General features: G+C 50.4%; 1 protein-coding gene across 2 annotated transcripts in view; it reads left to right on the top strand.

Annotated features, from left to right (window-relative positions):
* The first annotated feature begins 677 nt into the window (after positions 1-677).
* Tmem120b (transmembrane protein 120B) overlaps positions 678-13412 on the top strand; it is a 37556-nt gene continuing 24821 nt past the window's right edge. For both annotated transcript variants that reach the window (XR_005973840.1, XM_041646864.1), the window contains exon 1: positions 678-857. Coding sequence is in view for 1 of the 2 variants with exons in the window: in XM_041646864.1 (XP_041502798.1) it covers positions 789-857 (69 nt within the window). In the remaining variant the exon portion in view is untranslated. The remainder of the gene's footprint in view (positions 858-13412) is intronic.

The following is a 13412-nucleotide window of genomic DNA, read 5'->3' as shown; positions in this document are numbered from 1 at the left end:
CAGAGGGAAGATGCCAAGTTGTGATGGGATTTGTCTGGAGAGCTGGAACCAGGGCAGTTAAGATGAGAGGTGTGGCTGGAAAGGCAGGCTGGCGCAGCTCCTGCGGGACTTTGCAGGGAAAGGGAAGTAACTGCAGTCGATAAACTTGGAGGTGGTTGTGTCTTCTGAATGACAGCCGCAGCTGTCAGCAGTCACCTAGTGCCACAGAGGACAGGAATCTAGGCAGTATTGGTTGCAATAAATACCAATGCCAATGTGAGCTGTCAGAGCCATGTCTGCATTTTCCCACCCTGCCCTTGACCTTATTACACGGTCACTGTCAACTCTGGCATTCCAAGACACTGGTTTGGCCTCCTGGGTCAGGCAATGTTAAGGGGTACATGACTTTTCTTTTACCTCCCCCAAATCTTTTTCCACCCCACTCTCCCCACAAACACAATCTAAGTAACATAAGCCACAAATGCAGCTTACAGATAAGCCCTCCACCCACTCTGAGGAGAAACGTATTACACAGGAGCAGGAGAGGAGACAGATCTAATCAAGAACGTAAAGTTGAGCCGTCCACGCGGCAGAAGCAGGGAAGCGTGTGCGCACGCGCGGACCCCACCCTCGATAGAGGGGTGGAGCTGGCGCCGGGGCGGGGCTCGTGACATCAGATGCGCGCGTGGCTCCGGCTGCGCAGGAACAGCTGGTGCCTCGGGAGGCGGCGAGTGAGAGGGCGGGCGTGGGGTGCCGGTGCCCGGCCGGGCCACGCTGCGGGAGCCACCGCCGCCTTGCATCATTGTACCATGTCCGGGCAGCTGGAGCGTTGTGAGCGCGAGTGGCATGAGCTGGAAGGAGAATTTCAGGAGCTGCAGGTAGGGCCGGGCCACCTGGTCCCGCAACTCTGCTACTACCTGCCGTGTGGTGCCTTCCCCACCTAGTCACCCCAGCCCCGAGGTGAAGGTGGGGCGATAGGACCCAGAGGGTGGCCCAGGCTGTGCGTCCGATAGGCTGGTGGGTGGCTTGGCACAGCCCCTTCCTATTTCCCAGGGCTTCGGCTTCTCAACCTCGTGGGGCACCCAGTCGAAGCCCCCATTCTCCCGCCCTCTCACTTGCTCTTTGCTTCACGCTCTCCCTTCGGTGCAGAAAGTTGGTCTTTGGCTCCTGAGGGTAAGTTCTAGGTGTGTTCACGAGGAAATAGTGACGCTCAGAAGGACACCAGACCAGCCCCCACGCAGGGGTCTCCCTCAACTCTGCTACAGTCCAGCTGCCGCTGGCTGCTCAACTACTCTCTCTCTCTCAGCCCTTCCTGCAGCTGCGCTTTGAGAGATGCACTCAGCAGTTTTCACCTTGATCAGAGATCACAGTCGTAGCCCTGTCTTTGGGGGGTCTGATGTGGTTCTGCTTGTAGGCTGCTGCAAGCCGAGTTTGTCATTCTGGATGGCAGGCATCTGTCAGTTGACAGCTGGCTGCCTCACCCAGCGATAGAGGATTGCACCCAACCCTCACCCTTTGACTCAGGGCTTTCCACCTGATAGGTCGAAGGTGGACCTAAGAGCTGGCTCTGGGAAGAATGGCATCGCGGTCTTATCAGGAGGGTTCTTCTCATAGGTCCACAGAGGCCTCCGCTGTGTGCTCGGGGGACTAGAGACTCAGGAAAACTTGGGGATGTCCAAGAGGAAGAACACACAGTTCCCTCTCGAACCACTGGGTTGCCTGAAATCATTCCCACCCTCCCACCCTCCTCCCCTCTGTAGACACGTTGTCATTTCCCCTGTCCCTATAGTTCTGCCTTGTCCAGAGGAGGATGTTGTCCAGGGTGCTGTGATTGGTCTTTCTAAAGTGAGGCTGTAAGGTCCTGATGTAGGTGCAGAGGGATGCTGGTGAGCCTGAGCAGCAAGGCTCAGGTACCCAGGTACGAAGGTACCCGGGTACGAAGGTACCCAGGTATGAAGGCTGTTATCATTTCGTGGTCTCCCCGGCACACATGGGTGGGTTGGTGCCTCTTTCAGATCTAGGCCTTGGATCCCTCATGGTTCTCTGGGGCCCCTTTGGTTCCACATTCAGGGAGAAGACACAGCCACTTAACAATCTGTCCCGCTGGGCCACAGTGGGTCTTAAGAGTTGGGAGTGGCAGAAGAGGTTCCCCAAGTGGGACTTTTGTTCAGAGTTCTTCCTTGTGACTTGCTTTTAAAACTACAAGGAGGAGGAGCCGTGCACTGCAGAACTCTGCAATTAATGCAATTAACAACAATTAGGTTGCAAGTCTTGGCAGGCAGATGTTGCAAAGGAATCCTTTGATTTGTTATGTTCTGGCTTGGACAGGAAGGTGTCATGACGTGTCTGGTGCTGGGTGGCCAAGGACCGGGAGTTAGGAGTTGATCCGGATACCATTGTGAGGTGTTGAGCAGCAAGCATGGTAGAAGGACCTGCGGAGTGGAGGTGGTGGAGTGTCAGCTCCCTTTGAGGAAGAGGCACCCAGCTGGTGCAGGCCTGGTGGTCAGCTGCTGAGTTCAGCAATGGATGGCTGCTTGGGGCTCATTTTGCTTGTATTTCTATCTGTGCTCCACACGCATGCCTGGTGCAGAAGAGGGTGTCGTCGGATCCTCTGGAACTGGAGTTTCAGTCAGTTGTGAGCCACCATGTGGGTTCCGGGATTTAAACCTGGGTCCTGTTAAAGAGTAGCCAGAGCCCTTAAGCCACTAAGTCATCTCTCCAGTCCTCTTATTTATTTACTTATAGTTTTATGTCCCTCTGTGTGTGTATGCCATGAATGTGTTGGTGCCTGTGGAGACCAGAAGAAGATGGTGTTAGATCCCCTAGAACTGGAGTTACCTTTTAATATTTTTATTTTTTATTTTATTTTTTCGAGACAGGGTTTCTCTGTAGCTTTTTGGAGCCTGTCCTGGAACTAGCTCTTGTAGACCAGGCTGGCCTCGAACTCCCAGAGATCCTCCTGCCTCTGCCTCCCAAGTGTTGGGATTAAAGGCATGTGCCACCACATCCAGCTGCCTTGTCCCAACTCTACAGTTTTTATTTGAAGAGGAAGAAACAGAGGAAACTGAGGGGTGGGCATGCTGATTGTCCTAGCTGGGATCGCAGTTATTCCACTCTGAAAGTTAGTGCTGGAAATGTCTTGAATCTGCCTTTTGTTGTTGTTGTTTGCTTTTTGTTTTGCACACATGAGAATTTTGAACTCCTGGGAAGAAAGTGTCCTAAGTCCAGTGTGTATGTTGTGTGTATGTTGAACAGAGATTCTGATGAGAGACATTTATGGGGAGACAAAGGTGATATAGTTGTGTGTGTGTCTGTGTGTGTGTGTGCCTGTGTGTGTGTGCCTGTGTGTGTGTGCCTGTGTGTGTGTGTCTGTCTGTGTGGGGGGAGTGGGTCTGGCTGCTGGAAAAGTTAACAATAGCAAGGACTTTTTTTTTTGTCATGAGGAAATCCTGATTAGCCAAAGTTTTCCTGCATCCTCCTAAGAATCTGGGATCGCGGTTTCCCGTTTTGCACCTCTTCATTTCTGCGGGAGATGTGTTTTGTCTGTGTTTTACCTTCCCTGTTTGGAATGTGTCTCAGACCCTGGAACATTTAAAAGGTCTTTGGAATCCCCCTTCATCTAAAAGAGCCCTAGGGCAGTGCATGGGACTTAGGGAAAGGTCTGTTTTCTGTGGATTTAGCTTTACATTTCCTGGGGCTTTGCTGGACTAGGAACAGCGGAGTCCTCACCGGGACTTAGTGTTTAGGTGGTCGTGAATCGAGCATCAGTCAGAGATCAGCAGGCACCTGGCCCCCTGGCCTGTTTGTGATCAGAAGGTCACGTACAGACACCAGGCCTGTAGATTTAACGATCAGTTCCTGCCTTACGTCACTGGAAACCTGACCCCATCCTTCCCAGCACAGGAAGCAGCCTTTCTCAGTGTCTGGCTTCAGGGATCACTGGGGCTTTGTACACCATTGTAAAGACTTGAAATGGGCAAGCCACTGGCTCCAGACCACAAAAAATAAAAATAGGGGGGTGAGCTCAGATATGGGAAGATCAGCGTTATCTCATTAAGACCCCAAGAAATAGAACCTAGGGTTAAGTCTTTGCCTAAGGTCACATGGCCTGTAAGATTTGAACATAGATGGTTGAGCTCCAGCGCCTGCATATTCTCCTCCCCCCCAAAAGATTTCTGTTTAATTATGTGTGTATGTATGTGTGTGCACACACATGTGTGTGTGTGTTTATGCACACGTGAGTGCAGTAGTTCAAGGTGTCCAGAAGACGATGTCAGATCTCCTGGAGCTGGAATTGTGGGTACTGGGATCTGAACTCAGGTCCTCTGCAAGAGTAGCAAGCACTAGTAATGGCTGAGGTGGCTTTCCACACACACACACACTTTCTAATTATAAAATTGTACGTTTGCCGGGCGGTGGTGGCACACACCTTTAATCCCAGTACTCAGGAGGCAGAGGCAGGTGGATCTCTGACTCCAGGCCAGCCTGGTCTACAGAGCGAGCCCCAGGACTACATGGAACACAGAGAAACCCTATCTTGGAGCCCCCTCCCACCATGTACATACATGTATAGGAGGCCAGAGGCCAGCTTGTGGGATGTGATTGTCCCTGTTTAAGGTTCAGGGTTGAATTCAGGTCATCAGGCTTAGTAGCAAGCTCCCTTCCCTGCTGAGCTGTCTGGTCCTGGAGTCTATGTGTCTCTCTTTAGAGGCAAGAGGCAAGGTCTCTCCATGTAGCCCCGGATGTCTTGGAACTCTGTCTGGGAGTCCAGGCTGGCCTTGAACTCAGAGATTTTCTCCCTGCCTTTGCCTCCCTTAGTGCTGGGATTAAAGGCGAGTGCCACTACCGTCCCTGGCCAAGTCTGTACTCTTAACTTCTTCACAAGGCAGATCCATGTAGAGGTTAAGTCTCTTTGGTTGGCCTTTCCTCTTCTTTTATGTTGGCTGCCCTGGGAGCCTTTCACTTTAGAAGCAGGCGAAGTAGAAAGAAGGCTGCTGGGGAGTCAGGATTCCCCGGGCCCAGGTCGGCCTTCTGTTGCCACAGTCTGGCATCTGACCTGCAGTTTGGCATCTTGACCTGCAGTCTGGCATCTGACCACCACTCCGAGATCGACAGAGACTGGCAGTAATGCTGTCCGGTGCCATAGTGAACTATGTGACACATAGCTGTCCCGTTGAGTCCACGCCATGGACTCAGTAAAGCTGAGTGAGGAATTTGGAAATCATCCAGTTAGTTGACGGGGCATGGTGGTGCTGTTACTCCCAGCTCTCGGGAGGCAGAGGCAGGAGGACCTGCTGTGAGGCTGAGAGTTCCAGGATGGATACATAAATAAAAAAGAAAAGGAAACTCTTCAGGTCAGAATTTGAACACAGGTCTACTGTTTGATTCAGACGCTCCTGTGCCCCTAACACAGTGGGCGCCGGGGTATCTTGAGAATTCCTTAAAGCTCTAGGAGGAAAGCTTTTTGTTTTGTTTTTACATTTATTTACACTTGGGAGAGAGCTGTGAGCCGTGGCAGATAAATGTGTGTTGTCAGAGGACCTGGTTCTCTCTCCACTGTGTGGGTTCCAGCCTTGGTGGCAAGCACTTTTACCCTCCGAGCCATTTCACTGGCCCCTAGAAGGAAAGTGTGGAACTTGCTGGGTCTCTGTTTGTGTGGAACTTCCTTATGCCCGGTCAAGACTCTTAGTTATAACTCTTAGCGACAGAACCCAGTTCTCTGGTTTTTAGCAAAAAAGGAACTCCTGAATTGGGAAGTCCAGAAGAAATGACTGTAAGCAGGACGGGATCCAGGAGCTCACTTGTGTTGGTCCGTGTCTCTCTTTGTCCCCTCACTTGGGTTTCATTGCCAGTCAGCCTTCCTCCTTGGTGTGATGACGGTAGCTAAGGCCAGGTATGGTAAGAGGAGAGGCCTGTGTGAACTGGACACACGCAGAATCTCAGCTTTCAGGAGCTGAGGCAGGAGGGTCCTGAGTTCAAGGCCGTCTTTCTGAGACCTTGTTCCTATCCAGCTGTCATGCCGTCACTGTACTAACTTGACACTGGTCATTTGTCTGCCTCTGGAGTCTGGGAGTGGGGTCCGTGGGGGTCCCTGGAATAGGCGGGGGAGGGGGGAGTGATTCCACGCAGGGAAACCAAAAAGTTTTTTTTTAAAAAAAAAAAACCAGAAAGGGGTGATGGAGAAACTTTTTTTTTTTTTTTTTTTTTTTTAATTTTGGCTAAAGCCATGTAATAGAAATTGTCTTTATTTGCTGGGTGGTGGTGGCACATGTCTTTAATCCCAGCACTTGGGAGGCAGAGGCAGGTGGATCTCTGTGAGTTTGAGGCCAGCCTGGTCTATGAGACCTAGTTCCAGGACAGGCTCCAAAGCTTCAGAGAAACCCTGTCTCGAGAAAGAAAGAAAAAAAAGAAAAAAAAAAAAAGAAATTGTCTTTATCTGTGATTCTCAAACTGTGTCTTGGCAGTCCTCCCCACAAGTAAGGATAATTACAAATGTCAAGGCAAACAGTGAAATGTCAGACCCTGGGTAACCTGCCATTCTTCTTGATGTCATGTCTTTGTAGCAGTGCGAGACCATTTCACACAGGCCTCTCCGCTTAGCCTTTATCCAGCTGAGGATACTGAGGCAAGAGCGAAGTCAGCCCGTCTGATTGCCGAGTGTCATCACTCACCCATTGTCTTACCCTGACTCCTTGCTGCACACCCATGTGTGCAATCCTATCCCTGTCCTATGGCAGACATCACCTGTCAGTCCTGGCACATGACTCAGAATATTTCCCATGATAAGCTTGAGGTGGAGTGAACTTGCCATGTTTGGTTGTGTTTCCATGGTGATAGGTCCTCCTTAGGGAGAGTCAGCATCCAAGAGTCTCCTTGAAGATGCTTTGGACAGCAGGCTCCATGGAAGTAATTTCTTAGACGTTTATGACCAGCCAGCGGCACAGCTATAAGGCAGCGTGCACTCTGGTGGTGGCCCTGGCGCTGTTGCAAGCTGCTGGATTGATACCAACTGCTAATGCCCCTGGGCCAGAGCTCATCTGTAGGTGCCATGAGATTCACCTGTCTGGAGATTCCTGTCTGGGATGTTGGCGTGGACGAATAGCTTCCCTGTTCTGGATCTTGAATTGCATTGTTAAGAAGGTGGTTCCAGATGGTTCACAGTCCTGCTGGGACCTGGAGATGGCAACCTCACCTTCCCGCGGGGGTGGAGCATGGGGCCTCAGAGGAAGAGAGAGGTGGCCTGGATTTGTGCCTCGTTGGAAACTCGCTTGTTTGTGTCTTCTAAGTGTGGCAGGTGGCAGTTAGGCACAAAGGAAAGACTCTAGGGGCGTCCTGGCTTACAGAGCTGTTAGCCTTTTTGTTTGTTTGTTTTTTAATCCAAATGCAATCTCATCCACATTTCGTTAAAGGTTAGGTTTTGTTTGTTTCGCTAAATTTATTTCTTATGGATGGGGCATATACTACAGTGCCTTGTGGAGGTCAGAGGGCAAACTTGTGTTTATGTGTGTGTGTTCTGTGTGTACGCCAGTGTGCTTTAGTGCACTGTGGCGGTCAGAGGATAACGTGTTTACGTGTGTGCGTGCATGTGTTCTGTGTGCACGCCTGTGTGCACGCCTGTGTGCTTTAGTGCACTGTGGAGGTCAGAGGACAACTTGTGTTTATGTGTGCATGTTCTCTGTACACACCTGTGTGCTCTAGTGTACTGTGGGGGTCAGAGAACAACTTGTGGGAGTATGTTCCCCCTTCTACCATTTGTGTTTGGGAATTGAAAAGGTACTTAGCAACAAGTACCTCTTTTTTTTTTTTTTTTCTGGAACTCACTTTGTAGACCAGGCTGGCCTCTAACTTACTTACTAGATCCGCCGGCCTCTACCTCCTGAGTGCTGGGATTAAAGGTGTGTGCTGCCACCACCCAGCGACAATCACCTTTTCTCTGAGCCATAGCACTGTATTGCTATTTCCTGGGCCTAGAAAATGGCATTTATAATAGAGCCCAAACTGTTCAAACCAATATGCTGTATTGCTTAATGATACTGTATATGTAGCTCAAGTAAAAGACTTGCAAGAGATAGTAAAGACCAAGGTCTGCTGAGTTTGGAAGGATACACCTGAAATCCCAACACTTGGGATGCAGAAGCCAGAGTGAGTCGGGAATTCAAGGTCATCCTCAGCTGTATTAGCCAGCCTGGGCTACATGAGACCCTGCCTCAAAAGCAGACACACCAAATTTAGTGTAGAAGGCCCTGGGGTAAAGCAAATGGATATGATTAAAAAAAATAAGGAGGGAGAGTTGGTTTTCAGATGCACATAGTTTAAACTGAACCCCCTCTCCCCAGTTCAGGGCTAGACTGAGTTGTAAGGGAAGGCTGGGAAGGTTCTGTTATCTGACCTTGGCTGGAGCAGCAAGCAGAGCTACCCTTGTTGAAGGATGCTGGAAGCAGGAAGAAGCCACAGCACAGCTTCTCTTCCGTCTGCCGCCCAGTCCTCGCTCACGCCCATCCACCAAGGGTGCAGAGCAAGGGACCCCGAGATGGGCAATACATGGGGGTCAAAGAAAAGCAGAACCGATCTGGGGTGTCAATGAGATATAAAAATAACCAGCAAAAGTGAGTCACCTTGTGTGGGGAGGATGTGGGACCTGTCCATTCTCTGTGCACTGTAGGTTTGGTTTGGGGCCAGTGTCTCCCATAGCCTGGTACATCTTTAAACTTGATATATAGCCAAGAATGACCTTAAATTTCTAAGCCCCTGCTTTCCCCCTACCAAGTGCCCGGATTCTAGGCTGGCACTAACCATGGCACTGTAGTTCTTACACTGAGGGTAGCAGGTAGTTGCTGATTATGGGATTGTCTGTAATTGTTTTTATTTGTTTGTTTGTTTGGTTTTGGTTTTTCAAGAGAGGGTTTCTCTGTGAAGCCCTGACTGTCCTGGAACTCACTATGTAGACCAGGCTGGCCTCGAACTCGGAACTCAGAGATCTGCCTGCCTCTACCTCTCCAGTGCTGGGATTAAAGGCTGCATCACCACTACCTGCCTCTGCCTCCCTCTGCCTCCTGAGTGCTCTGTGCCACCGCCTGACCTAAACTTCATTTTTGCTTCAAACTTTATATGGGTTGAACATGAGGAATAACTCACCCCAAACTGGGGGCTAGCTCTCGGCAGACATAACCGTTTGCTTTTTAAATCAACTTATTAAATATGATTGACTCCCACATCAAGTTGCTACTTCTAAAAATAATCCAGAGTGTTGGGAGTAGCATGGCAGACAGGCAGCTGTGTAGAGAGTAGTATGGCAGACAGGCAGCTGTGTAGAGGCCTCTGTTCCACCAAAGCAAGCCCAGGTCCCCAACTGTCTAGTGGAAGAGCAACCCAAACATAAAAACAAAAGCATACAGTCTATCACAGAGATCTGCCTGCCTCTGCCTCCAGAGTGCTGGGATTAAAGGCGTGCACCATCACCACCTGGCTATTTTGGTTTTCTTGAGACAGGGTTTCTCTGTGTAACAATCCTAGCTGTCCTAGAACCCACTTTGTAGATCAGGCTAGCCTCAACATAGCAATTTCCAAGCTAGCCAAAGTCACAGGGTAAGAGTCTCAAAAGAGGTGGTGGGGTAGGGATGGAATTTACTTCACATTCCAGCAATTCCATCACTAAACACACCACACCCAGATGGTCTTGAATTTCTAATCCTCTTGCCTCCACCTCTTGCACTCTGGGCAAGCACTATACCCACTAAGCTCTACCCCCACAAAAAGATACATTCTATAGGGACTGAAGAGAGTGGCAGCCAGGGACTGGAGAGAAGAGGAAGTGGACAATGACTGCTAAGAGAACGTAGGGATCTTAGCGGGTGATGGGATTTCTGAAACGAGATGTGGTGATGGATGTGGTGATGCCGAAAAGTCGCTGAACTGGGCCAGTGAGGTGTCTCGGCAGGTACAGTGCTTGCCAGGCAAGCCTGACACCTTGAGTTTGATCTTGTGAATCCGCACAGAGATGGAAGGAGAGGACTGACTCCTGAAAGCTGTCCTTTGACCTCCGTGTGCAGGCCGTGTCATGTCTCCCGTCACCGTCTCTCTCGAGCACACACAGATGATATTTTTTATTTATTTTTTATTTTTTTATTTTTTTGTTTTTTTTCTAGACAGGGTTTCTCTGTGGTTTTGGAGCCTGTCCTGGAACTAGCTCTTGTAGACCAGGCTGGTCTCGAACTCACAGAGAGCCTCTGCTTCCCGAGTGCTGGGATTAAAGGCATGTGCCACCACTGCCCGGCCACAGATGATAATAGTTAACAGATGTCACTGAACTGTCCCTATACCCATTTTTGTGAGCTTGTATGTGTGTGGGGGGGTCTATGGGGCATGCATGTTTGTCAGCAGATAACTTCACATTAGCAAAGGATTCTTTGGTTTCTGGGGTTGGCGGGAAAGCTACCCCACCTGGGTCTTCATGCTTGGCTGCCTCCTCTGCTGCTGGCCTGATGAGGGGACCATCAGCCAGCTTTCAAAGTCCTTATTTGTGGTTTCTCTCACCTAATGTGCTTAACTTTGCCCGGGAGGGAGGTTCTGGTCCTTGTCCCTTCAGTGTGGATTCTGGCACCTGCCTGTGTGGTGAAGATAGTAAGACCTGATATGGCGGTGGAGCGTTTGCTTCTCAGGCAGTTGGGAATCCAAGGGATGGTTTCAGAGGGGAGAAAACGGATGCAGAAGAGGGCTCAGCCTTCGTTTCCCTCTCCTCGGTTGGGTTCATTCCCGGCTATCCAGACATGGATAGGACAACCCTGGTAGCTCTGGACACCCTGTTCTGACAGTCTCTTCCAAGCCCCACGTTAACTGTCCTTAGTTCTGAATCCTCGTATCAGCCGGCTGGGATGGTGGTCGGGAGCGCTGAAGTTCTAGTGGAGCAGGCCCTGCCTTTAAGACAGGGCCAATCTTACTCCTGGCTGGATCTCATAGATCGAATGTGGAGAAGAGATTGGTCTCCAAAGAAATCTACAGGCATAGAAGCTGCCTTACTGGTTAAAAGAAAAACAACAGAAGGTCTCTGTCTGGCCAGCTGGCTCCACGGGAGGAGGCCAAGGTTACTTGGAAGAAAGGAAGCTAGGGACAATGTTGTCATTTGAATCCAAAGTGTCTCCCATGGGTTCATGTTCTGAACACTTGAACTGGACTTTCCATGCAGAGCCTTTAGGAGCTGGGGCCTGAGTGGTAGAAACTGGGTTAGTAGAGGTGTGACTTTCAAGTTCATACCTGCCCCTGCTTCCTGCCTCCCGAACCTCAGAGACAGAGGTCTCTGCCATGCATTCCTGCTATCATGAACTCCACCATGCCTTCTCTGCCCATGACAAGTGGGATCCTCTGAAACCGTGAGCTGAAAACTCTTCCTCCTACGCCATTTCTATCTGTGTTTTGGTTAACAACAAGGAAGAACAGGTGGTATCTGTTTGGTTGGAAGTGTCACCCCAGCCCCTGGTGCTGTTCTTTATAAAGACATAAGCGCGGGGGGGGGGGGGGGGGGGGGGGGGGGGGGGGGAGACTGCTCTCACGAGGGGTAGCAATGGGCCACCTGGGGCCTCAGTGGGTCCTCAAGGTCTTGGCAGGTCCCGAGGCCTTGGCGGGTGGGAGACTGAGGCAGTTAAGAGACAGACAGATACACCATGCAGAGAGTTGAGCATAGAGTTTATTCAGTGGGTTATGGAAGGGAAGGGGGAGAGGGAGAGAGAGAACAGAAGTTACCTCTTTGGGAAAGAGACAGAAAAAGAGCACAGACTGCAGGAGGCAGGCTATCTGCTTCCCTCGGTGGAAGGGGAGGGTTTGGGAGAAGGTGAGGCTTGTCTCTTAAAGGGACAGGGTACCCAGGTGACAAACCAGGCCAGCAGATCCTAACACCTGTCACCCCTGTACCCAAAGACCGTGCTTTGTCTTGTGGGCTCAACTCTGGTTCCCAGCATGGTGGCTTAACAGGTATTCTGTCCCGTTGGCACCACACCCACGCCCTCATCCCCACCCCGGTGCTGCCTCCCACCGAATTCTGTCTCTTCCATTCACTGAGCCCTGTTTCTACCACTGCTGTATTGCAGGCAAAAATCCTAAACCAGCCCACTTCCCAGCTTTCCATCAGTCTGCTGGGACAGTTGGTAACCACTTCCCAGCTTTCCATCAGTCTGCTGGGACAGTTGGTAAGACTTCCCTTGGTGGCCTAGAGCCGCTCACGTGATTGCCCTTACTTTGGATGTCTCCTAGCTCTGCGCTCACTGAGTGGTGCATTTGTTTTGGGGGCCCAGGAGCCCCTTGGGTATTTTTCTGCCTTACTGCTTCCCATAGCTAAAAATGTGAGCAGACCAATTGGAGTGGTCCTTGCACTGTTCGGATTGTGTATATGTTCTTTTCAGACCTCTCGTAAGAGGCTCTCGTGGCTGTAAGGATTGCTCAGAGCAGTCCTAGCCCTGGTTCCTGAGCTGACAGGCCTGGATCAGCTTGACTTCATTATCAACCCCGTGCTAGCCTGGAGACGTCCGGCTAGTTGCCCTAGGGTTTGCATCGTTTGTGTCGTTCTCACGTTTTCAGCTATGGAAGACCAACCACCACACTTCTAACTTTTACCAGCGGATGGCTAAATTTAAATAGTCACACCACGTGGACAACCATGGCTGCCACCATTTTCTCTGAGCTTAACAAAGGGAGGAGCCAGAGGTTCTGCCCCTGGCATCCATATATCCAAAGAGTCTAGAATGTTTGGGTGGAAAGTTTCATTCCAAGCCCCCTCTTCTGGGAGTTGCTCCAGTCTAGACTTCACCTCTGAGAGGCTCAAGACCACTCCCACAGGCTATTTACTCTGCCCCCCAGAGATCAAACACGTGGTTTTCCAGTCTTCCATCTCCATCTCCTCTCTGAGTGCCTGGAAGGCCACCCGGGAGTGCTGGCATCCATTAAACCTGGGCTTTTTCTAATTTGATTTGATTTGGTCTGATTTGGATTATTGTGTAGTAGGAGAGGTTTACTGGGACATAAAAACTTTTTGGTATCTTTGGTTTGTTTTGCCTCCTGGGAGAAGCAGCTCATAGCACTGGGTGTGATAGAGACAGTCTCTGTGTGCAGAAGGAAGACAGGAACAGCAGCACCCTTGCCCTCCTGCTAGAAATACCGCGAACAGTGAGTGTGTCAATTGAGAGCTGTGGGCCTGAGGATTTGGCTCAGTTGGGGCCCTGGGGACTGTGGAGATCCAGCTCAAGAGGATTCAGAGGGGAACAATATTAGCAATTGGGCTAGAGGCGGCTATTCATGGGATATTTTAGTGAACAATCTAGCTGCCTTCTGCCTGTGTCTTAAGAACTTGCCTGAGGCCAAGTTCAAAAGCAATAAAGTGACTTCTTTGGCTGAGGCAATTTCAGGGTAGCTTAATATTGACTCTGTGGAGTGGTTATTATTAATAA

Source organism: Microtus oregoni, unplaced genomic scaffold (genome assembly GCF_018167655.1).
Source record: "Microtus oregoni isolate MIOR12 unplaced genomic scaffold, Mior012 000003F_ref0000135, whole genome shotgun sequence".
Lineage (NCBI taxonomy): Eukaryota > Metazoa > Chordata > Mammalia > Rodentia > Cricetidae > Microtus > Microtus oregoni.
This window is presented reverse-complemented; position numbering and strand designations above follow the sequence as displayed.